The sequence below is a fragment of the Fukomys damarensis genome, unplaced genomic scaffold (genome assembly GCF_012274545.1).
Source record: "Fukomys damarensis isolate Sample0158 unplaced genomic scaffold, DMR_v1.0_HiC HiC_scaffold_5, whole genome shotgun sequence".
Classification (NCBI taxonomy): Eukaryota; Metazoa; Chordata; class Mammalia; order Rodentia; family Bathyergidae; genus Fukomys; species Fukomys damarensis.
This window is the reverse complement of record NW_022900917.1, coordinates 6,571,957-6,597,359: the sequence shown is the minus strand read 5'-3', so window position 1 is coordinate 6,597,359 and position 25,403 is coordinate 6,571,957. Positions and strand designations below refer to the sequence as shown.

The 25,403-nt window shown below is 43.9% G+C and overlaps 1 protein-coding gene across 3 annotated transcripts in view; it reads right to left on the bottom strand.

The window, feature by feature from the left end:
- Nucleotides 1–25,403, bottom strand: part of Samd12 (sterile alpha motif domain containing 12) — a 360,178-nt gene that overhangs the window by 320,082 nt on the left and 14,693 nt on the right. For all 3 annotated transcript variants that reach the window (XM_010619516.3, XM_010619518.3, XM_010619517.3), the window contains exon 2: nt 6,289–6,467. In XM_010619516.3, the coding sequence (XP_010617818.1) occupies nt 6,289–6,467 (179 nt within the window). The remainder of the gene's footprint in view (nt 1–6,288; nt 6,468–25,403) is intronic.

Here is a 25,403-nt window from a genome sequence, read left to right as displayed (position 1 = left end):
GCAGAAAAAGCATCTCCAGAACTCAAATGCCCTCTTCTCCAAAGGCCTGTCTGTGTAGAGTCGATGGAACTAGCCCTGATACCCCTGACACACCCTATGGCCACAGGTTCTGCTGTCTCTCAAAATCACCATCCATTCCGCATCCTCCAAGGCACACACTATGGTCTTGGTCCATCGGAAGAGCTCACGAACCATATGGCTCTGAGCACCTGTGGCTTCCACAGCTTTGCCCACACAGGACATACGCCGGCCACATGTAGCACAGACTTGTGTTCTGGGCAGACTGTGCCACCGCTAGCCTCAGGCTTTGCAGAAGCCAAGAAGCTCTGAGTTTTGCTCCCTTACCCGTAGAATACATGAGATGGTCAGATGCTCCCTAGCTTGTCTTCTGTGAATTACACTGTGAAACTATGGCTTACATACACCTATTTACTCTCATGCGTCTCAGAACCTCACGCTTGAGTCAGAATCCGTGATTACCTTTCCAAAGGTGAACTCCCTACAGTCTCCTGAGATCTGGCCGAGTGCATAAAGCTGAGACCCTGGGACTTGGAACTTCACAGGCATGAAGTCGTCCTCGCCTGTCCCTTGTTCTGACCCTTACGACAATGCTCCAAGCATGTGCTCACTGTGCCTCTCATGCATTGTGTCCTTTGCTATCATTGGTCACATTATATTGGGCTGGCAGCTTTATCTGGAGATACTTTTGTTCCTTGAGCCAAGAAATACAGATAGCCAAGGATGAGGTCATTCTATCCCCAGATTGCCACAGACCTCCTCACAGGCAGCTAAGCAAAGTAATTTGATCGAGGTTAAGTACAATCCACTCTTCATCTCTTAACCTATGTCTAAGTTCTTCTAGCCTTCTATTTTAATCCCAGATTAATGATTCCTGCTCATTTTACAAATATCTACCAGTTGCCCTGCAGTCAATTCTCATTTATCCGCCTGTGGCTTATCCAAAACACCCGGCTTTTTTCTTCCTCCTGCCTCCAGCACCAAATTCCAGGCCAGCTCCTTTAATTCTTTGCCAAAGAATTACAAACTAAATCTAATATTAGCCTAATGAGAAAAGGCTATCTGCTGCCAAAGATTCACATACTGCATCCCAAAGCCAAGTGCAGGCAATTACTCACTGTTCTAGATGCTGGCCATGCTTCTCCTTTATGTAGTACAGCAATCGAGACTTGCTGGGTTTCTCTCCAAGGAATAAAGAATACACGCAGCGATTTAACCTCTTCTTTTGCCTAGTTGGCCAGATTTTCGGTGTAACAGACTATATTTTCTCTCCAAATAAATAGATCGTTTGTTCATTTCATGTCAGGGGAATAAAACACCCTGAATTCAGAGCTGTTAGATTTCAGTCCCATCTTTCTGCAGTTATGAGCCAGAAACTGAGTTTTGGGGAGTCATTTCAATTCTAGGGTTTCTCAGCCATAAAACGGAGATGCAGATTTAATAAATAAAAGGAATGAGGCAAAAATGCAGATGGGAGGGACATTCAAAGAGCTCTGACTCCTGGAGCTAGCATCGTAGCAGGGAAACCTAAGGATCATTAGCTTCATGAACACTTTATTTGAAAAAGCACTTAAAAAAATACAGCAATGTGGAGTTCCCTTAGAAAGAAGCCCCTAGAAAATCAGTTCTGGCGATCAAGGATCTCAGCTTCCCCAGTGTCACATTTAAGCTACTTGCAATGATGCATTCCAGAATTCCCAAATGGGAAACAACCAGGATCCTTACTCCCTGCCTATGGGTGGGTGGTATTCCACAGCCAGAGTTGTCACGAAACCCAGGCTCCAACCATCAGGGCATTTAGGAAGAGACTCCTAATTATTTTGACAACTTTCTTTTTATGACTGAAGCACATGTCCAGTCAGGTCCAGGGACAAGAGTCAGAGAAAATGTGGACAACTCCATCTTTCAGCTTATTCCTTTATCTAAAGAATTCCAATAGTTTCTCTGGATTAGAAAGGCACTGTTCTACACAGCTTTCTGCCGTGACATTCCTGTTCCACATTTATCCTGTCCCAAATATGTCCCAGATATATATGGTGACTGAATGCCTAAAATGTGGCTGGTACTGTCACAGGAAAGATTTTTTTTAATTCAATTTTTATCAATTTAAATAGCCATGTGTGGCTAATGGCTACCATACTGGCCAATGCCAATACAAAGTAGGTTCACGCTTTTCACCTTGGCATTCAGCCCCACACAGCTGGGTCCAGCCAAAGGATTCAGGCTCAATTTCCACACCACCAACTCGGACTCTAAGAGACCATCTCTACTGCTACAGCTTGGGCCAAGATACTCAGGCCTCCCTGCTAAGGACACCTTCTACTCTTACCATCCCACGCATGAATTTTACCTGTATTTCACAGCACAGGTCAAGTTCTGCTCATGCTAAAACCCTCCCTGCAGTCTTACCCTTTACTCACAGAGAAGTCAGGACCACTAGCCTCAGGAAAGGGGCTGTCCAGAAAGGACCTGTCTCCCATAGGGTAACTTTCTGGAAACTGCTATGTGCACCTGCACCTGGTCTGCAGGAGCTATGACTGGGCCTGGGGCTCAGAAGACCAGAATGGTATAAAGCACTGGTGGGCAGAATGTTGTGCCTGCAGATGTGCCAAAGAGCCATCCTCACATCTGTGGCCGCTGTATAAGCCCCATGCGGGTGAGGAGACCTTGGATAACATCCCGGCTCCCTGTGAGATGAGAGGGCTACGTTGACCATGTCTCTCACCTTGCACCGACCTGCAAAGCTGAGCAAGCGCAGTGTCTGCATCTTGCACTCATAACCACAGCTGCTGGTTCCATGGTACACTCTCTGCGTGGATTTGCAAGCGCTCGTGGCATTCAGGACAGGGGTAGTGTATACCGTTTGCAGATTCACACATCAGTTTAACTCACTTTTTTTCAAGTAGGTTGAAGGCTACACAATATTAAATCCACAGAACAGCTGAGTGTTCTCTTAGTTTTTCTTTGGTCTGTAAGAGTTATGAGGTAGGCAACTTGTGGCCCATGTCCTTCAGAATTAGGGCTTCTGAGTTTCTGCTGCAAGAAACTAAGAGAAGCAAGAATTACTTCTCCCAGGATGGACATGAAGATGTACAAAGGGGGGTGTGTGCATGTGTCTAATTTTTTTTAAGTTGTGAAAGCAACAGACATTGCAGAATGAATGTGGTACATTAGGCCTACTCAGGTTTTTCAGATTTCAGATTGAGACAATTCCCGCTCTTGCTCTCATATTGCTCAAAAATACCTGAAATGTTTTAATTTAAAAACTTATGTAAAGCCAACTTGGAAATCAAGGAAGAGAAACCTCTAGGTGTCAGAAAACCACAACAGAGAGGTGGCGGGATGAAGCTCACCCTGGACTGTAGCATCGGGGATGGGTGCTGTGTCGAAAGGCTGGTGTCACAGCCCGACATGGCTGGAATCAAAGCGGCAGAGCCCAGAGGCCAAAGGGACCCGGGACCAGGGTCTCTGGGTACACAAGGGGGACTGGCTCTGCATAACCAGTTGACAGCAAATGCCAATAGCAAACTGAAACACGAATGCAATGCCAGATCAGAGCTGCCGAATCCTTGAGTTCAAGCAGAGACAAAGGGCAAAGGACCTCAGCAGACGACGGCCACAGGCAGCAGCCCACTGCTGGCAAATGAACTTACTGGCAACACCAAGCCACAGGAAGAAATCCTGCCCCTGAAAGGCAGGATACCAACCCCACAAACAGGAAAAGCTATGACCTCCCCAATAAGGGGAACAGGGGAATCTGAAGAGGGCTTTAGATACAATTGAAAGAATGCAGCTCTTTAAAAATTCAAACAAAGCAGAAGAGCTGAAAGTGAAGTTTCCCTCATTATCTCAACCGCAGCTATCAACTACTGATAGAAGCAGGAAGTCAGTGCTGTGCCCTGCCCCGCTGCTGCCCTCCCCACTTTAAAGTATTACCCTATACATTTCCCCAGCTAAATACATCCAGGTCTCCTGCACTTGAACAGAGGAAGAGCTCATCCGTCTCTAGAGTCAGAGCCCGAAGAGTGGACACAGGCCTATTTCATTGTATTCTTATTATAATCACTGCTACGGTAACCGCTCTCCTGCAGCCATCCGTATGTATCTGATTACTTCCTTAGGACAACTTCCCAGAGAGGGATTTATTACAGACCCCAAATTGTACACACTTAAAATTGTAATAACTACCAGTACCTGTTCTCCAGGAAAGCTGTACCAATTCACATCACCGGAAGGCTCTGAACACACCCACGTCCTGCCAGAGGTTTGCTTGTTAAGTTTGGAGTAGATCAAGTTAGCAGGGATTCAAGAAAAGAAGTGACTCACAATTCCACCAGCCCTCAAAACACAGCGGGATCTCGAGCAAACACAAGTGTGCCTGCGTGTGTACAAAGCAAGGTCACACTGTCCCGGGGCCACACACACTTCAGGGGGCGGGACTTTGCAGGCATCACCATAGGGTACTTCTGTCCCCTAGCAACAACCTCTGCTATCCAGTCCTCCAGGAGAAAATGGGCAAATACTTTCTCTAAGCTTTACCATAAAGTCTTGTCTACCGCCAAATAAGCTGTCACTGTGACCACCCCCACCATCTCCTCTCAAGTTCATGTGTCTGGGGGGTTACTGCGGATGGTGTGGACAAACTCAGTCTGGCTTCCGACCGACGGGCAGTCTGTTCCTGAGGAAAGACTCATTATAGGGCTGCACACTATCAGTGACCTGTGTTATCAGCAAAGAAACTAAGAAGGGGCCAGCACAGTGAGACAAAGGGCTATGGAACCAAAATTCAGGGTTTTTCTATGAAATCATATTTAAAATAACCCAAAGTAATCAAATCACATCAGACTTGAATCTAATTTTCATATTTCCAATCTTTTTTTTACAAATAAAAGATAGAATCCAGAATGTTTAAAGCTGTTTTAAAATCAGATAAATATCAATGATTCATTTGCTTTTCTGCCACTGTGATTTTTAAGTTTTTAAGCATCTCTTTGAAAAGATCCTACTGAGGCAAAATCCATCTTTCTAGCAAAAGATGACCCAGGGACATTTCTTTCCCGGCTCTTTCAAGATGCCTGTGCAGCACACAGATTGACCAAATTTTGAGGTCACAGCAAGGTCCACTAATTTCCAACTGTGCTCCCAAACCAAAATTCAATGATCACCAACCAGTTCCCTGTGCAGCCCGACTTCTCACCGCTAAAATGCCCCATGCAGAGCACCTCAGTGTCTTCCTTGCTGGTTCCCTACACACAGACACACAGAACAAAGGTCACCGGCTTTTAATTATCAAAGCTAAAAATGGGAAGCAATAATGGTGATCAGTAAAAACTGTGGATAAAGCAACAAGGATTCAATATCAACTTGGGGGCCACTGTTTTGGGGGAGAACGGAGATGACCAATTGTACGACAGCAAAGTGATCTTCCAACTTTAGATTTTTCTTGGGTGTTTCACTCCCTTTCAGAGGACTTCATACAAGTATCACTCGGCACATATTTGAAGGGGAATTCTCTCGCAGGGAGTCACAAAGGGAGAAACAAAAGGGCACAAGAACATTAATTCCCTCAATTTCTAACAAAGTAAAAGGGAATCTTCACTGCCATTCATGAGCTCTTCACTGACTTCTGGGAAAAACACCTTGGTGCCAATTCTATCCAAGAAAGCTGTAAGCAGCTGGCCTCAGCAAAGAATCACTACCACCAGAAACCCACATTTTGGTGGATCTTTATTAAAATGCATTCGGTCACTTTGATAGCACCTATACCAGGCTAAAAACTAAAAAGGACTAAGCATCCTACAGCAAAAGAGAGCAGTTTTATCTTCCATGAATTAAGGCCCTATTTATTACTGTCCACCTCACAGGCTGGTTACAGGGACACAGTAAACCAGGACATCAAGGGACTTTCAAACACTGCCAATGATAGATATTATAAAATGTCAATTACAGTTAAGAGTATCTGTTAGCAGAGGGACCTCATACTCAAGTTTTTACAAAACTGATGCTTCCTCGAACACAAAAATCACCCATCTGCTTAACCTGATTTCAGGGGTCGGATTATGATCCTTTCATGATTCCTATGCTGTACATGAAGACCGTAGGTTCAGAGTTCCAGGGCTTTCCCAACAGGCCGGTCCCTAGGTTCGTGCTATGAAAAGATGCGGTGCTCACCGAACCCAAGGCACAGCAGTGTGAGCCCAGCACCACCCACTCCCTGTGGCCGGATCACAACCGCTAAGCCCGAGCCTTCCTTCGCAGGTCTGCACCTACCTTGGACGTCTCTGCTTCGCCCTGCAGTCGCCGGGGGGTTCCTCGCTGGTCAGGCACCTTCTGGAAATTTCTGTGCTTAATGGGTTGAGATTCTACACCTTCACCTTCGATCTGCAGTTTAATACCTTCAGCGTGGGCAGGATGCTCAATGCCTTGGGGGCTCAGGCCACAGTGCAGAGCTGGGAAAGAGGAACACACAGTGCTCAGAGAACGAACTTGGAAGCTCTGGGAACACAGAGGGAGCGCAGTAACACGAAGGGAGCCCAGGAAGGTGGGAGAACCTCAGCTTGTGTAAGAGCTGGGTGCTCTTACCAGACAGCCGGAGCTGAGGCTGTTTTTTGGTTGTTTTTTGTTTTTTTTTGTACTGGGGATCGAACTCATGTCCTTGCGCTTGCGAGCCAGGCTGCGGAACCACTGAGCTAAATCCCTGGCCCCTAGCTCTGGCTGTTTGACTTTAGCAAGTCACTCACCCCCATATCACAGAGTAGCGCACCCTCCAGCAGCTGTGTTCCTGCTGCCCACACACCCAATCCTATAGCTCCACTTGTCCTCTCTCCTCCCCCACGCCCTCTGCACCCCCTCTAGTCTGCAAACCTCCACTCACCCCGCCACCCTGCACTAATCCAACCAGTATTTACTGAGCCCTTACTATGGGCACCCCCGGAGAACACCTGGATTTCCACAGGTCAGAGACTACCTTCAGAGAACTCACAATCCAAGAGGAAGGGCAGAAAAAAAGAGCAGCGATTTTAAAGCCATCATCAGTGACGGGGAAGAGAAAGGAAAATCGGAATGGAAGACTCAAAGAACTCAATCCCAGCGGCTTCAATATTTTCCTGTTAATTTTCCCACATCCACTAACATGAATGCCCTACTTATAAAAGTTAACGCTCAAATCAGACATGGTGTGTATGCTTATAAGCCCAGCGCTTTGGGAGACTGAGGCAGGAGGATCGACTGTTTGAGCCCAGCCGGCACAACTCAAAGACTTAATGAGACCCAGTATCAAAATAAAATTAAAAAGTTGGGATACAGCTTAGCGCAAAAGCCCAGTGCCATAAAAAATAAACCAAAAAAAAAAAATCTGAAGTTCATTTTCTGGGATATTTATTTGGCAAACGTGTATGGAGTGCCTCCTATGTACAAGGTGTTATCAAGGAAGTAGCAGTGGCCCTTATGAGAACCACACCTTACACCGAGACCACGCCTGGGAATGAGGGGGCATGCGTGGGTGTCTATGTCTGCACCTGGAGATGCTCTGAGGTCCCTGACAGTCAGCTGTTGCTCCTGTGACCCCCAACCGGTCAGATCCAACTCCCATTCTCAGCCCCTCCCTCCGCTCTGGTTTCAGGCCCTAAGGTCAGCAGCCCCGCGGCTCCCGGGCTCTGGTCTTTCTGTCCCAGTCGAACTCACTGACATCATCAGCTTCACCCCGCTGCATTCTTCCCCCAGCCTACTGATGCGATCGGAAAATTGGGTCCTTTACTCAAAACCCCTCCCCTCCTCTTCTTTGCCCGCTTCTAAAAAAATATTTTATAGGGAAGGTTATATTGAAAAGGGGCTTTCCAGAAATCAGTGCATTCTTTGCATTCTCCACTTGTCCGTATCAACAGGTACCATCCACCCCTTGGCCTTCGACGCAATCAACACTCCATGACACTCAAGTTTTACTTCCACCTCAGACCTCGGAGGAGTAAACACGCAGCTTGACATCTCAATTTCAATGCAAATCAGACGGCTCAAACTTCAGATGCTCAAAAATTGGACTTTTGTTTTCCTACAAAGTATGTGTTTCTTCAATAGTAATTATCCAACAAATATGTTCCCCAAAACCTCAACAAATATGAATGATATCAAAGATGGAGTGCACAAACATTCACATGCAGGGGATCTTATTTCCACCACAGCAAAATTAGTTGTGAATTTCTCTTCTAGTCTCTAAGTGGCCTAAAACCAAGAGCTAGTCAATTTCTTGATATCTGCTAAGCACTTAACATGTATTGGTCCATCTGGCCTCCCTCCGGCTTTGTCTGAATCTCCATCTTCATTAAAAACTCCATGAGACATAATTTTATTCACTTCTTAGATAAGGATATGAAACTCAAAAGGGTTACAGTCCAAAAGGCCACACTAAGGAGGGTCATAAGGATCGTGGATCATCTAGGATATATGTGATTTCAATTAAAGATGAACAAATACTAACTGGATTAAATAATAAGGACACATATTAGCTTTGATCACAGGACATCCAGTCACTGTTCAGGGTCAGAGTTCACTGATTTTATAGCTCAGCAGTGTCAGAAGGACCTATGCTGCACCCATAGCACCATCTTTACCCTACACTCAAGTCCCCTTGCAGCACCCAGAGCTACAAGCCTTTGGTTTTTATCTTGCAGTAGAGAGCACTAGATTGGCTATGGCTCTCTCCTCCCCAAACCTCCTCCAAATTCTCCTTTCCTCACTAGCCAGGGGTGAACACATGCCCATTACTAAACACAAACCCTGGCTGTGAAGACAGACCCAGCCTCACACGTCTATGGGCCTTCAGCTACAGTGAATCCCCAAGCCACACTGTTGCTACTCAACAAGGCAGGGGGACAGCATGGACACTGGGGAACCCACCACAATGCTCAAATTAGACAGTGATGGGAAGGGAACAGCAGCCAAAACCTGTGGAGCATGTGGGTAATTACCGCTAATAAAAATCAACTTCTGCATCTCCAAAGAATGGCCTACTTAGAGTGACAATTCAATTAAAAATACTAAAATTGTGATTATCTCTACAAAGGTGTACTTCTGTGGGGGGATGGGGATTGGCATGGAACAGATTTAGACATTAATTAAGAAGGAAAGATGTACTGGTTTGATCCTTCTCTGCAGTACCAACCCCGGCTGCTTCCTGCCTTGAAACCCAGGGCCTAGAAATGCCCTTGAGGCGCTGGTCACTTCCAGTACTCTGGCTCTCTTCCCTTCGTTTTTCACCGTATCAGACTCTCACGCTTCCTTCACCTCTGCTCACTTGGTCCCTCCTCGAAGCAAAACTTTTTACAACACCTGTGTATCACTTTACGTTTCCCCCCAGCAATGGACCTAGTTTCCGATTTGAGGGAAGTAGGTTTCTGCACATGAAAAAAAGATGGTGCCCTCAAAATCGCATCTCCAAACAGTGCCTGAATATACATTTATTTCCAGCAAAAACTTTCCCCATTGCATTTTTTTTAAAGAGCAAGGATTATAAAATCCATTTGGGGTTTTAATTCATCCTTCTGAAGAACTGGTTGTCAGGACATTCAAATTAAATAGACAGGACAGTGGAAGCGTGCCTGGTAGAGGCCCCACACTGCCTCCTGTCGATACCTGTTCAATACCTGGAAATCTGGGAAGCACAGGACTGGCGGGGAAGACCAGGGACAGGTGAAGAAGGTTGCGAAGGTGACGTGGGAGTGGCTGAGCCCATCACACTGAGTAAATAACTCATGAAAACAGGAAAGGGTAGCACTGAGGACAGAGAGGAGAAAGCAAACCGGGGCTCCTTTTACACGACGGGTGAAGAGCGGAAGGCCGCACCTGCTAAGAGGCCACTAGAAAAGCGCTCGGTCTGTAAACACTGGGGACATGAGATACTAGCAAAAACAAAGTGCGGCCCATCAGAAGTAGTTTAAATAAATAGGTCCAAGCATAAAAGTCTAAACCAACGATTGGCCTTGCAGTCAAGGAGGGAACAGCGACGGAGGATTAAAATATTTGTGTGAAGAATGAGGCCAGGTGTGCAGAAAGTCACAAACTGCACTCTGCCTCAGCCTTACAGGTGTCTTCCACAAGTATTTATTAGCAGGGAAAGGCTTCCTTCTGATTTCAGGCATGACGGTATAGAGACGTCCGGTCCATTGTGCAGTTCAACAGATGTCTCCTGAGTGCCTATTATGTGCCAGTTTCCAGACCAGTGCGTGGAGACGGGGGCAAGGAAAAGAGACTTGCGCCAGGAGAGCTACAGCTATGGGAGCTGAGGCGGACGGATCTCCCAGGTGGACACTTCCAGTATCTTTCCAGCATCTTTCTGGGGACTGTACTCAAGGGCTTCATGCATTTTTTTTTTTTTAATTTTGAGATAAGGACTCACTAAACAGCTAAACTGGCCAAGCTGGGCTCAAGCGGGAGACCCTCCCTGCTCAGGGCACTAGGATTGCGGGAGTGCACCACCGCGCCCTGCTCATTTACAGCACTCTTTGAGGATGATGAAGCCTGGGAGGGGAATGTGTGTGAGGTGGCGGATCCGAAGGACTCTTGTTCCCGGTAGCCAGAGACGCCTGGAAAGCTTTCTGAAGGGGAAGCCTCAGCCTAAGCAGAGGAGGACAAGCTGGGACACAGCAGACCTTTCAGGGAGGAGGGAACGGCAAGAACAGATATGAAGAACAGGTGAGACTCGGATATGATGGGGAGTTGATGGGGAATTGGAAAATTTATGGCGAACAAGAACAGAAGTGTTGGTAAGTCCAAAGGTCAAAACAACCCCAATGTCTGTGGATGGATGCACGGATAAATGCAATATACACCTTCAGTGAATTATTTTTCAGTCTTAAACAGGGAGGACATCCTGATGTATACGACACAGACAACACTAAAGACAAACACTAAGTGAAATAAGCCAAACACAAAAGGACAAATGCAGTAGGACCCCACTTAGACGAGGAACTCTGATGAGCAGCCACATTCATAGAGACAGAAGACAGAAGAGGGGTTACCCTGGGGCCAGCAGGGGGAAAATGAAGAGCTCCAGAGACCTGGATGTGTACCCTCTGGTCTGGGACAATGAAAACGTTTTGGTGAAGGACAAGGACAATGGTTATAGGACAGTGCGATTGTACTAACACCACTGGGCCGTACTCTTCCAAGGGGATGAAACAGCATTTCATGTATTTTTACCACAATAAAAAAGTAAAACTTAAGAACGGAACCCTACTCCCTCTTATTTTAAGCCTCTATATTGCTGCTCTAAGTAGAAAGAGAAGTTCCGAAGATAATTTTATTAGAAAGTTGCAGAGTTTCTTTATCCATAAGCCCACTGTGATTTTCAGCCAGAAAACATCATTTTGTTATTGATTCCTATTATATACATAGTCAAGAGGAATAATGACAGTACAAGAGTAAATTCCTTTGAATTCTCCCGAAAAAGAAATTTTCTCCCAAAAGCCCCAGGCTGATAGGCAGAAGACGGCCTGGCTCACCCAGGGCCAACCTCAGAGGGATCTGTACGGATGTGATTTTGGTTACAGGAACAGACTCTAAGGAAGCTCTTGGCCTTACTTTTCTTCCTCACGATGATGCTGGAGGAGCCACAGGCACAATGGCATCTCTACATTCACCCTAAAGGGCAAAAGGATCTGACTCTCCAAGAAGTGGTTCAACTTCCCAATCCTTCCCACCCCCAACTCATAAGACAAGGGATGGAGCCCTGCCCAAGGTCAACATTCCTACACCCTGACAGAGCTTTGTCTGGAGTGGAGACAGTGCACAATCGCTTCCCCGTAGACCCTTAGGATGAACTGGCCAAGTACTGGACAGAAGGGACCCCCAAAATCTAAGGCAGAAAGTTCTAGTAGCTCCCTGAAATGTTCTGTGCTTCTGTGCTTTGACAGAACAGATCTTTTCATAATATACTCTCTCCTCCCATTATCGGCATGGATAACCCTTTCAGGAAATATTAATTTTCTCTTTTTTCCACCAGAGCTTAATTTAACTGATCTTGATCCCAATATATTCTCCTAAGCAACGTTGACAATTCACTCCTTTTTCTTACTGGAAAATCTGTATGTGTCTCTATGTGTACGTACCATGCATTGCAAATACTTGCCCCTGCATCGGCCCTGTCTAAGACTAGGAGCCCCTGGAAGCAGCTGACGGCTTCTTGCCATACTTTATGAACTGTCGAGTGACTAACTTCCAGCAGGTACTCAATCATCACTTGGAGCATGAGTGCAGATATGACAGACACTCGTTTAATTATACTCATTGCCACCGTCTATTAGTTATTATATGTTTACCAGAAAAGCAAAGAAAGAGTGCTTCCAATCTAACTGTATAATCAGCCAAAAATATGTTAAAATCACAGAACCGTAACGCTGTCCTAAAACTACTGATTTACTTGACTGCCAACTTCAGAGCAGAGAATGTTTTATTTGCTCTTGTACTTACAACGCTTAAATAGCTGTACACATTCACCACCCAATAAATGTTGCTAAATGAATCATCTTAGAAACAAATATATTCTAATCTCCGTCATTAGTTATTAGAACTGTGATAAGGTTGTTTACAATTGCATACATGTCTTACTTCGAATTACTGATAAAGTTCTGCAGGGCATGGTCCTTCTTTTCCACTCCCTCATAGAAGGAGATGCATGGCAGACACCTTTCAGATACCTGATTGATCCATGGAGATAGATCATTCATTACCTTGTGGACTCCAGTTCAGCAGAAGCTGCCCTCCAAACGTAATCTGAGCATCATCACAAAAGATCTTCGACTCTCTGTAGCAGACATTCCTGATCAAAATGCATTTCCAACACTCTCCTCTTTGCCATCTCCCACATACATGGTACAGAGCTAAATACTCAATTTCACAGCTACAAGTGGCTAAGCAGAAGTCTGACGGGAAAGTGTATATTAGACTGACAAATGAGGACAGACATTGATGCTACCTTGTTCTCGTTTCTGCCCAGAATACAGACGTGACATGAAGAGCAGCTATAGATATTCCATGACCACAGAACTGCAAACAAGGGAGGAGGTCAGAAGACACAGGCACATTGGTTCTGCCAGTGCTGGGCTCCTCAATCTTTGCTTTTAATTGCCCAGCTTCCATCTTGATACTGTGAGAGAAAAGTAATCACCTGCTTATGATGTTACTGAGTCAGGTCTTCTATAACTTCCAAATGAACCACTGAAAAATGATGATTCAAAGTTAATAAATGAATAAATAAATAAAGACCCAATTCCAGTTTAACCAATAACATACGATTGCTTACCTCTTGAGAAAGGAGGGGAAACAATAAAAATTATATCCTGGGAAAATATTCTGGTCTACATGTCATAAGCCCCATGATGACTTAGAAGTTGGATGAATATTAGCTTAGCAAGGAAAAAGTACATTAAGAATGGATGCTGTAACCAAGGTACCACAATCAATCAATCAAGATAACCTGGGGAAGACCTAAAGGCAAAACTCTCTCACTCAGCTGGGTGCCTTCTGGTGCCCAGAAAACGACCTACATCATTCATGAAAACTTTTGCATGAATGAGTAGGAATGGGTACCTGGCTATCTATCATTGATGTTTCAACATGAAAACACATCCAGACTAGGAGCAGCATTTTCTCTGGAGCACTGGCTTGGGTCTAACTAACAGAGGAGGGCACTGTGTCACCCTGGACAAAGGAACTTTTTTCCTGCCAACACAAGCCAGGATGGGGTCAGCAAAGGACCAAATCCAGCCTGTGCTCTTTCCACCTGGCTGTGACCCAAGGACAGTTTTCACACTTTAAAATGATTGGGAAAACTAAACAGGAGAATATTTTGCACCACATGACAATGACTGAAAATTCACATGTCAATGTCCCCAAATAAAGTGCGTGTGTGTGTGTGTGTGTGTGTGTGTACTCAGGAATGAACCCAGGGCCCCTGCATCCCTGTCCCTTTTTGTTTTATTTTGAGACAGGGCCTTGGTAAAATGCACAGGCTGGTCGGGAATTTGAGATCCTTCTGCCTCAGCCTCCCAGAGTGCTAGGATTATAGGCAGACGCCACTACAACCATTTTATAGAGTCTTACTGGAACAAAGATGCACTTTTTATTTATATTTTGCCTGTCTATTATGCCTGTCTATGGAGTACAATAGCCCATATAAGTAGTTATGATAGACTTTGTGATACTCAAAGATTGAAACATTTACCAGCTGGCCCTGTATAGAATACATTTGTTGATCCTTGATCTAGAACAAAGTGCAATCATGACCAGGAGGACGCTAGAATCCCAGAGTCCCAACCCCCTCCACCCTAAGGACAGCAAGAAAGAACTTGTGGATCTTCATAGAACTTGCTCTGATTTATTCCACATACCTCCACTGCTAGGCAATTTCAACGAACTCAACTGTATTTACCATTTGGGTTCGTCTCTGAGGACTAGACTATGACCTCCAAGCCTTGCCTTTGTCAGCTATGTGTAGTTTTACATATATACACTGAAGCTTAAAACTGTAAATGTGGACAGAAGTCATTTTCTCCCTATTAAAAACAACAGGGTTAAAATACAAATTCCCAGGTGTGTAATTCTGCAGCTTTAGAAGATGAACCCGCCCACCCCCAGAAGTCTACCAGTAAAATGTGGCTTTCTATTCCATGCCAAAGGTTGGAGAGAAACAGCTCATTTCATCAATGAATGAGGGGAGGAAAATAACATGGAAGGTGAAAGACTAAACCCACAAAGCACACCCATGAGTCCTCACAAGTCTGGTAGCCCGGAAGATAACGGTGTGGCCACTGGAGCTGGGCTCAGGTGACTGACTGCCTTCCCAGCCAGGTGTTCTGACCACATGCAGCTGTGTTGGGACATTGTGTCCCCTTGACCACTTGATAAACACACTTTGGTCTTCTTGTCTACAGAGGCAACTTCCACCTCTGTGAGGTTATTAAAAGGGAATCTGTTCCCCAAAGAATACTTAAATGGAATCATCACATCAAATATTCATTCATCCCGCCCACGTATCTGGACTACACGATCTAAACAGAGGAGATAGTAAAAGGATGCTTAACTTCCACATTTCAGCATCAGTAGAGGGAGGAAAGGCTTCCTACAAATCTCTAAGGAACATGAACAATAATTATGCTCACTCATGAGAAGACAAGGACAAACAGACACAAAGGGATGAGATTCAAAGACCAGATCACAATCAGTGGTCTACATCAGATTTTCTAAACCAAGATACCAAAAGAAACATATTGCACCTTGTGAATCAGTGTACGAATACACCTGCATCCACAGATAGGCAATAAACTAGTTCTTTAGGAACAAGGCTTCCCTTTACTACATATGATCTACCGACTTTTTCACATGCAATCCTACTAAGTGAAAATAAAAATGATGGCACCACATATAGGGTAGATATAAGAGACTGAACAGCACAGAGAAGCCAAACCATCACAAGACCTTGGAACTGAGGAATGACATAGATGTGAGTTCCTTGGGCCTTCTTTTTGTCCCATGTACTCCAGACTTGGAGCTGGAGCAGCCCACGACCTAGAAATGCCAATACACACTGGCAAATAGCAAGACACAACAAAACCCTGCTCTCCCTAGCCAAGGACCCAGGGAAGGGTCAGCCTAGAAAGATAGAACTTTTGCAAACAATAATTACTTTATTCAGACATTAAAGAAAAAATGTGATCCTACCATCCATGCTGACAAAGGCTGAGCAGAGATTTCACACTGGGCTGTAACAAGGTACTCAATCAACAAGGTAGTGCCATAGGAAGGCCAAATAGCAAGCCCAGGCTTTCACATCCGTCCAATGGCATTCAGACCACCTGCCCATCACTATAATGTCCATTGAGATCGTGGGGCAATGTGTGACTCTGCCTCTCTCCCCAATCAGGCAAGATGACCTAAGCCCTGTTTCCTGGGTGGGGAGTCAGGACTCTCACCATCACCCAGCCATAATGAAGAGGCCCCAGCTTTTATGTCCAACTGAAGTCAAGTCATGAAGCTGTGCTGTTATCGCTGACTGGTAGCAGGTAGGTAGTATCCCCTCTTTTCCCTGGCCAGACTGACATTAAAGAAAGCTTGCCAAAATAGACGTTTTAAATAAAATCCAGTCTCATCATATGAAGAAGTGAATAAACCCACATTTCAATCAAAAAAATCACCCAATACCAAAAACTAGTAAAATTTCAAACTGAATGAAAAAAGACAGTCAATAGATGCCAACATCGAGGTGACAGAGATTAGAATTATCTGACAAGGATTTTAAAGCAGCCATGCTAGAAGTGTTTCAATGACCAATCACACCTGACACAAATAGAAAGCTTCAGCCAAGAAATACAAAGTATCTGAAAAGAAATAGAAGTAATAAATAACAACAGATGCAAACGTTACAATTGAAAAATATAAGTAAAATAAAAGAGTCAGTGGAAAGGCTCAATAGCAGAAGGGAGGAAATACATTTAAGTGGAAAGGACAAAGGGCACTTTTTTGGGAATGGAACTGTTACACACTTATACAATACTGTACAGTATTATACAGGGATAAATATTCTCCAATGGTATACAATATCACCTAAGTAAAAACTCATGGAACACTTTATATATGTCCTTCTCATTATTTACAAATTAACCTAAAATGTAATACTAACAGAACTAAATACAGACACTACATATACTTAATTTATAGAAAGGTAAAGAAAAAAGTGAACCGAATCCTGCAGGAGGTCTTTATATCGCACAACCTGGTACCAAAGGAAGCTCAGAGGGAGTTGTGCAAAATTACCACACATGGAGGACTTTTCACTGTGAAAAGGTATTCTAAAAAGGGAAAGTTTCTGGGATGCTGAGCAACATGTCCGAGGCTGCCATGAAAATGGCCCAGGGGTAAGGGCAGCCAGAACTGGGTAAGGGCAGCCAGAACTGCGTAACAGCTGACATCTGAGTTAATTAAATTTAAATACAATGTATACGTATTCCTTCAGGTACACTAACCTCATTTCCCCAGTTCCTGGAAGTTGTGGGCACCATAGTATGGGGCAGACCATGGAACATTCCATCATCACACGAAGTTCTATTAGAAAGGGCAAGTTTGAAGGGCATCACTGTCTTGACCCACAATGTTAAAGTCAAATGAATGTCTTGTAAATGTTACTTTAAAAAAAAAATGAATAAACTAGAATTTGAGGTCAGAAATTATTTTAGAAAATTATTACTTTTCTATAATTGTTTTTTTTTTTTAACGATATAAGAAACTATCTCCATTGTTGGCGGGAGTGCAGACTGGTGCAACCACTATGGAAATCAATATGGAGATACCTCAAAGAGCTGGGACTAGAGGTTGCATTTGACTCAGCCACCCCTCTGCTAGGTATCTTTCCAAAAGAATTTAAAGAATCATACCACCATGATATATGCACACCTATGTTTATAGCAGCACAGATTGTAATAGCTAAAACTTAGAAACAGCCCATTTGCCCATCAGTTGGAAACTGGATAAAGAAGATGTGGCTTTTCTATAAAATGAAATACTACTCAGCCATAAAGAATGAGAAATTAGACTCATTCATAGGAAAATGGATACATATTGAGGATATACTCCTAAGTGAAATAAATAAGTCACACATGTGTAAATACCAAATAGTTTCTCTGGTGTGAAAAACTATAATAGTACATAAGATCCTAATGAGATAATCGACAATGTGAAATAGGAAGAAAAGGGCTAAAGGTGTAGGGAGAATAGGAAGGGAAGGGGAAAGGTAATAAGGGAAAAGAAAAAATATGAGAAAATGAAAAAATGGAAATAAAGTGTTTGTAATTGGGGAGGGGAGGAGGGGATGAAGGGAGGGCAGGGATAAGGGGGAAAAAATGAGAACCAAGACTTGTCGTGTAGAGGTACAAGACCCCAATGACGAATGTAACTGTACTGTATACCTAAAATGTACTAATAAACTAAAAAACAAAACAAAACTATACTCTAGGACTAAAAAAAACAAAGCAATGAAATAATCACAGATTTTACAGAATGTTTAGCTCTTTGAGAATGATCAGTCTTTGTCAACATGTCTATTGCTCTTTGATACACTTTCAGACATGGTTTTGTAAAAGCAAGTGACTTCCTATTTAGTAATTTTAGACAACTGTCAGATCTTTGAATAATCTATTCCCTAACCTAGTTGCTTCTGTGTCACAAATCACAGTTATTTTCTTGTTACAAGCTCTTAGAGAACCAAGATTATCTCTGAGAGGGATAGAGATAAATTGGGATTCAGGGATAAACCAGCTCTGGTAAAGCTCAGCAGCTACTAAAACAGCAGCTACCAAATGCATGCCCAGAAAAGACAGAAATACAGGATGAAGCTTTCACTGGTCTTCAGTGAAGTAGACAGTTAGTGTTCTATTCAGGGTAGGCCCATTCTTTGTTCAAATAATTTAACATCTTGCCTTCTTTTTTGGTATCAACTGTATGTCCTTATGAAGTTGCACAGAAGACAGTGCTTGTATAAGACTTTTAACATCCCCTTAATAAAACAAAATCTACACAAACTAAAAGCCGAATCACTTCTATGCTACTGACCCAAAAGAAGTTGTTCAGCTCTTATGTTACACATAATACAGAGAAAGAGAAAGTAATGATGAGAGGCTGCAAAATTATGAAAGGCAACAGTTATTTCCAAGCCTACACAATCAGGAAAGACTTCATAGGAACCTGGTATCTGGGTGAGCCTGAAGAAGATGGGCTTCCCCACACAGATCAGGGGACAGAATCTGAGCAAATAAGCCTCTTCACTTTTTATACATGGACATTGTGTTTTATTTTTAATTTTATTGGTACAATTTAGATATACAGTTCAGATTGGGGAAAGTCAAGGCATTACAAGGAGGAGCAAATTACATGGAAGCTAAAGTACATGAAAAGAAATTATGGCGGGGCTGGCATGCTCTTGCCTGACATGCACAAGGTCGTGGGCTGAATCTTGCACACTAAAAAAGGAAATAAATCATAGGGCTAAGGCAGCACCTTGGGTATTGGCACAAGAAGTTTAGAATTCTTTTTCACTAAACAATTATACAATCTGGGATAGGGTGGTGTGTCTCCTTGATTGGCTTTGGTTTTTTTTTTTTTTTTTTTTTTTTTTTTTTTTTTTTTTTTTTGGTACCAGGGATCGAACTCATGTCCTTGCCCTTGCAAGGCAGGCAAAACCACTGAGCCAAATCCCCGGCCCTGCCTTGATTGGCTTTGGGATGATGTTTTGCCTTGGCGCTTGCAAACCATGGACCAAACCCCCTAAAACCATGAACCAAATTAAAACTTCTCCTCCTTTAAATTGTGGGTGTCAGGAGCTATGTCCTAGTCACAAGAAAGCTGATTAGTACACAGTGGTTTTGCTTTTTCTTTTGTTTTGTTTTTTGAGACAGGGTTTCACTATGTAGCTGAGACTGCCCTGGAACTCACTATGTACCCAGGCTGTTCTTGAACTCACAGTGATCCTCCTGCCTCAGCCTCCCGAGTGCTGGGATTATAGGCATGCGCCACCACGCCCGGCAGTACACAGTGTTTTCAGCAAGAAGAACCATGCTTAGCTCAATCTGTTTCAGTCATATGCATGAATAAACAGCTGGGGACGATATTCATGTTCAATGTGTAGAGATAGGAGGATCCTTCAAGATGTAGTCTATCTCATTAAAAACCTCCTGCCTGGAGCTGAGGGTACAGCTTATGGCAGAGCCTGTGCTTCCCATGGGTTGTATCTCAGCACCACCAAAAAACAACATTCCATACTCATATTCCTTATTCTGAACTCCCAAACCATTTACCCACAATATTCAGGGCAGTGCATTAGCACTTCTTAAAAGTCACTATCAGCAATTGCATTTTTGTTAATTGACACCACTTCCTTTAAATACTGGGCCCATCCTGGAAGGTACAGGATGACTTAAACACACCCCAAGCCCTTAGGGACCCACCCAAGTCCTACATCTGGGCGTTAGGGGGCATGCATTCTGTGGACATCTGCACCAGAGCCATGAACATTGCTCTAAGAGGTAACTAAAGAAAGAAAACCACAAGCCAACAACAGAGATCATGACTGTATATTTAAGAAGGGATTTATATTCCTATTTTCAAATCACAGTGCTTCTAAAATATGCTACCAGTTTCCTCATTGGCCTGTATCTTCTTGGCTGGTACACAAAAACAAAACAACAGAAGTCTAAAAAATCTACTCTGAAAGGGAAGCAATTCATTTTATGGTGGTGTAAATTATTTCTAAGGATGCTTCCAGTCACTTCCCAATATGATGGCCATTAAAACATTGTAAACACCAACTGTTACCACTTAACTATCGCCTTAAGATCAGGGAGGAGGGGGAAAATCAAGAACACAAAGCTCAGATCAGAGAAAGTCTAGCAATCCAACCATTTTGCCTCCTTGAAAGGAAATAAGGGAAAAGAAAAAAATATGAGAAAATGAAAAAATGGAAATAAAGTGTTTGTAAATAGGGAAGGGAGGAGGGGGTGAAGGGAGGGCAGGGACAAGGGAAAAAATGAGAACCAAGACCTGTCATGTAAAGGTACAAGATCCCAACAATGAATGTAACTGTACTGTATACCTAAAATGTACCAATAAACTCAACGAGGAAAAAAAAAAACAACAAACAAAGCTCAGATCTGAGAAAGACAAAGTCTAGCAATCCAACCATTTTGCCTCCTTGGCTGCTGCTGCTATGAAAAGCCACAAGGAAGAAAGTATCCTTCCCATAAGTCTATTAACAGGCTCGCATCTTGCCCTGCTTAATGATCTTCCCTCAATCGTCCTGTTCATTTACTAACAAACCATTCCCTTCTTTTTCTCCTTCTCCACAGCAAAATTGTTCTAAGCGTATTACCATTTAAAGTCCAAACAGACCAGCATTCTGCATGGCAGCACTGAGTGGATTTCCATGCATTCACCTCCCTTTGGAGCACAGCATACATCCTTTTACAATGACTGTGACCTTGGCTGAGGGAGTTAATTTAGTCAGTGGACAGTGGACACGATGAAAGCAGGGATGGCAAACCAGCTTACGTGTTGTTTAGCCTCTTGTGTACCTGTGACAGTAAGAACAGTACGCCCAAAAGGCTGGTCACTCTTCAACCAGGATGGGGCAAAGCAACCCTTCAGACCAACCAGAAGATCTAGGCCCAGCTAACCGGAAGACTATAAATCCCAACATAAGTGCGTCACTGTAACCTGTTCAGACTGCAAACAATGTGTTACCCAGCAGGAGCAAACACACATGCCAAGCACATTTAAATTCGAAACAGATCTATCAGGATCCCACTTTACAGACGAACCAACTGAGACAGAAGTTAAGGAGCCTGTCCACTCAAATGCCGAAAAGGGACAGAGCCCACGTTCACAGCCAGTGAGCCCTTCACTGCTCTGCTCCAGAGAACACAATCCATCTGCTATCCAACCCCCACTCCCACTCAGGTCCTGAGCTCTGGCCCTTCCACTGTGACTGCTGCCACTAGTGATCCTTTAACCACAGGCTCCAGAAAAGGCTTTAGGCTTTAGGCTTCAGTCTTCCTGGCATCTCGCCACACTGGTCACTGTTGATCTTGGGCAACCTTCACACTCTCCCTCCCTTGGCATCTGACACCTTATGTCTGTTCGTCATTCTCTTCCTTCTCTAGAACCTCCAGACTCTTATTTATTCTCTTTTAATTCTCCTCATCCCTACTCTCCTTTCCTTTCTCTGTCAGCTGCTTCTTCCCTCCTTCTGTTACTATGTACCTTCTACTTGCCATGAACTTTACTAGACCCTGGAGGGTCATTAGGAGTAAACCGAGTGCAGTCCAAGCGCAGAGAAGGTAATCATCAAGCAGAACATAGTTCGTAAACGCACACACAACACTGACGGGCCTGCGTGGTAGAGAAAGGGAGACCCCCACCTTGTCTAGGGCCTAGCAAACCTTCCTGAGAACACACAGGAGTCCACTGGGCAGTCACCTGGGTGGAAACCGTGGAGCTAGGGAGACAGCGACACGTTCAAAGGAAGAATGGAAAGCCCTGACTTCCTGTATGCAGAGGGCAGAGGGCACAGAAATTGTGCTGGACACAGCTGGGAGTGGGCAGGCACAGATCTGCAAGGGCCTGCAGGGGCCCCAAGAGGATTCTGCTGTTTATCTTAGGACCAATGAGGACTTGGTAGGAGAAGTCTTCCCACTTCATCTAGTTGCTCTTTTAGGGTTATTCTAGATCACTCCAAGCCCCCAGCAAATACCATTATAGAAATGTACTACAGCGCAATTTCTATTGATGACCAAACCACCAGTACTGACCCCCTCACTCAGAAAAACTGACGGTTCTTGGTGACTAAACTCTGGAGAGAAGGGAGGGAGGGAAGGTAACAAGAGAGGAAGGGAGGAAGGGAGGCGTTATCGACAAGCCAAAGAGAAAAGGACACAGGACGGCTGGATCTCCAGATGACAGGATCAGGAACTTGGACAAAGTCTTTCCCAGCAGTAGACCAACATGTAGGCTTCCAAGTAGGGAAGCCATCAAATAGCTTCTTTGATGAGCCTGGTAGGGTTGGGTTGGGGTTTGTGAGACCTGGAATTCATGCAGTATATAGCATGAAACACACAGGAGCTAGGCTCTAATAACTGGGTCTCCAAATGTCAGTAAAGCATGCTGGTCTCCTAATTTGTCTATAAGGTAAAGCACTTGGATTTTAGTTAGTAGGGCAGTAGAGTGTCCCTGAGGGGTTAAAAGTAAGCAAATTGGTGTTTCAAGATTTTCAAACATGAAGCCAGCCATGGTGGCACATGCCCATAATCCTGGAACTCTAAGAGGCTGTGGCAAGAGGATACACACACACACACACACACACACACACACACACACACAGATATTGCCGATGCACCCAACTGGCATCAGAAAAGCTAAGTTTAGAGGCCCTTGGGTTCTCCACACAAGAAGAGATGAAGGTTCAAGTTAGGACAAAGGTTAGGGAGTGAGCAGTGTGGGGAAATGGGATTGAAAATCATTCAGATCAAAGGTCAGTAAGCTTGTTCTGTAAAGGGCCAGAGAGACAATGTTTTAGGCTCTACAGATCATACCATTCCCATCAACTAACTGTGCCACTGTGGCACAATAAACAAGGGACAGCTAATGAGCAGAACTATGTAACAATAAAACTTTATTTACAAAATCAGTAATCTGCCAACCCTATCTTACACAGTGAAATGGTCAAACTTGGCAACTGACTGTGAGTAATGAGGAAAACACAGTCAAGGGCCCTACTGGGCGTGAGGATCTTTTTGTTCTCCCTGGCTGCAGAGTCATAAATTCACTGAGTCATTGAATGTCAGAAAGGGGCGGAAGTCATTAAAACTGTATCACTCAGCAGCCTCATTTTACTGGCAATGATATTAGGGGCAGGGGCTTCCGAGGTGGCCATAACCTAGCAGGGACAGGACCAGAATTTCTAACTGGGGCCCACCAAGGCCTCTGTGACACTCATTCCTCTTTCTTTCCCTGGACGGAGTTTTCTCTCTTCATTTCCAGGGCACCATGTCACATGCAATAATAATTACTGGCACATTTAATAAATATTGCCAGACATCAATCGTGTGTCCTACGACCACTGAGAGACTATTTCCTATCTCAAGATAGCCTTATCTCTGTGACACACTCCCCTGAACCAGTTTGGTGCTTCTGATTTTCTTATTTCAGATCTGGTATTTTTTAAATGGTTGAGAAACACATCACACTTCTGGGCTCTAAGGGTTATTCACTCTCTCTAATCTGAACGGTGTTTTATGTTAAAAGCATAGAGAGAATGTATTCAAGCCAAGAACTGAGGCACTGCTTATTCAGCCTCATGACAAGAAAGAATAAATCATAGATGTGCTCTATCAGAACATAACACAGTCAACCCCAACCAAAGACCAAAAAATTCCACTTAAATGCAAGCAAAATGCCTTACGACTATGCAGAACCAAACACCAGGCAGAGAGAAAAGGTTAGAAGAAAATGTGCCAAGTAATAACAGTGACTGTCTTTGGAAGATGAATCCATGGATAATTTTTTTCTTTCTGCTTTCCAAAGGATATATATATAATAAGCATGTAATTATAATTATTTTAAAAGGTTAATTTAAAAGGTACGGAAATGATGCAATGTTGCATAATCTTCTAATTCTTGAATTTCTAATATCTAATATCTAAGACATTACAAGTGTATATATTAGGTTAAAAAGAAACTTTAGGTTCACAAATTATACTTTTTGCTCTAAATACATGATATAGATGTAAAACTGGATACATTTTTTTCCACACCTAGTGAGCCAGACAGCTTTGCTTAAATATTTCCATACACCATATTCCTATCGTTACCCTATTTTATAACTCAACTCCCATTTTTTCCAGATCTACCAACAATTAAACCCAATAATTAAAAGGCATCATCCTGTTATCACAGCTTCTACTTTCTATGGAAAATTACCTTTACGCCTAGTCGCCTCTTTCTCATCCAAAGAGAAACCTTAGTAACACTGTGCTTTTTGTTCCTGCTCGCTTTTTTCAGGAAGTGCTCACCTTCAGGTTCCTCCTTAGGAAAGGGAGCTCAGGTGTCTCAATGAAAGAGAAAAGCAGGATCACACAGCAGGCGCCTGCCGGCGGCTGACCTCTGGCTTGGCAGTTAGCTCTTTCTTCCACAGAGGCCATTTCAGGGTGAACAAGCTCCCACCCACGTTCCTACTCCCACTTCAGCGAAGAACTGCAGATGAGGAGGCAGGAAAGAGACGAGAGAACGCGGGTGGGATCTGAAGGGACAGCTGAGGAGTGGCCCTTAGGGACACCTCTCCACTCAAAGTGGAAGAAGGCCCAGTCAGGGGAAGGACAGACAGGAAAGCCTCTAGGAGGCAGTCAGCAGACTGCAGGCTGGAATCAAGAGTGGAGAGGCCACAGTCTCAACACTACCTGCTCCCAGTGTTCCTGAGCCCAGGAGTTCCCACCCCAGGTGGTCTTTTCCTATCTGTCCCTTTCAGCCCCCCCCACAGTACTACTCACCAATCTCAGATATAAAGAATACTGTTCCCCAAGAAGTTCCATCATCAGGAAACTACTTTTGCAGGATGGGATGTACTTATACTTCGGCTGTTGATCTGAATGTGTACACAGGCACTCTAGCACTAAAATGGGATTTGGGAAATTCAGAGTTTCTTCTGCATCCTCTTACATATCGTTTGAAAAGCCTGATACTGTAAACAAGATCTGAATTCAATTGATGATTTTCTGAGCACCTGCTACATACCAGATATTCTTCCGGATAATCAAATACCTCAGTGAAAAACAAGATTTCAATTAGTGGTACAAGGA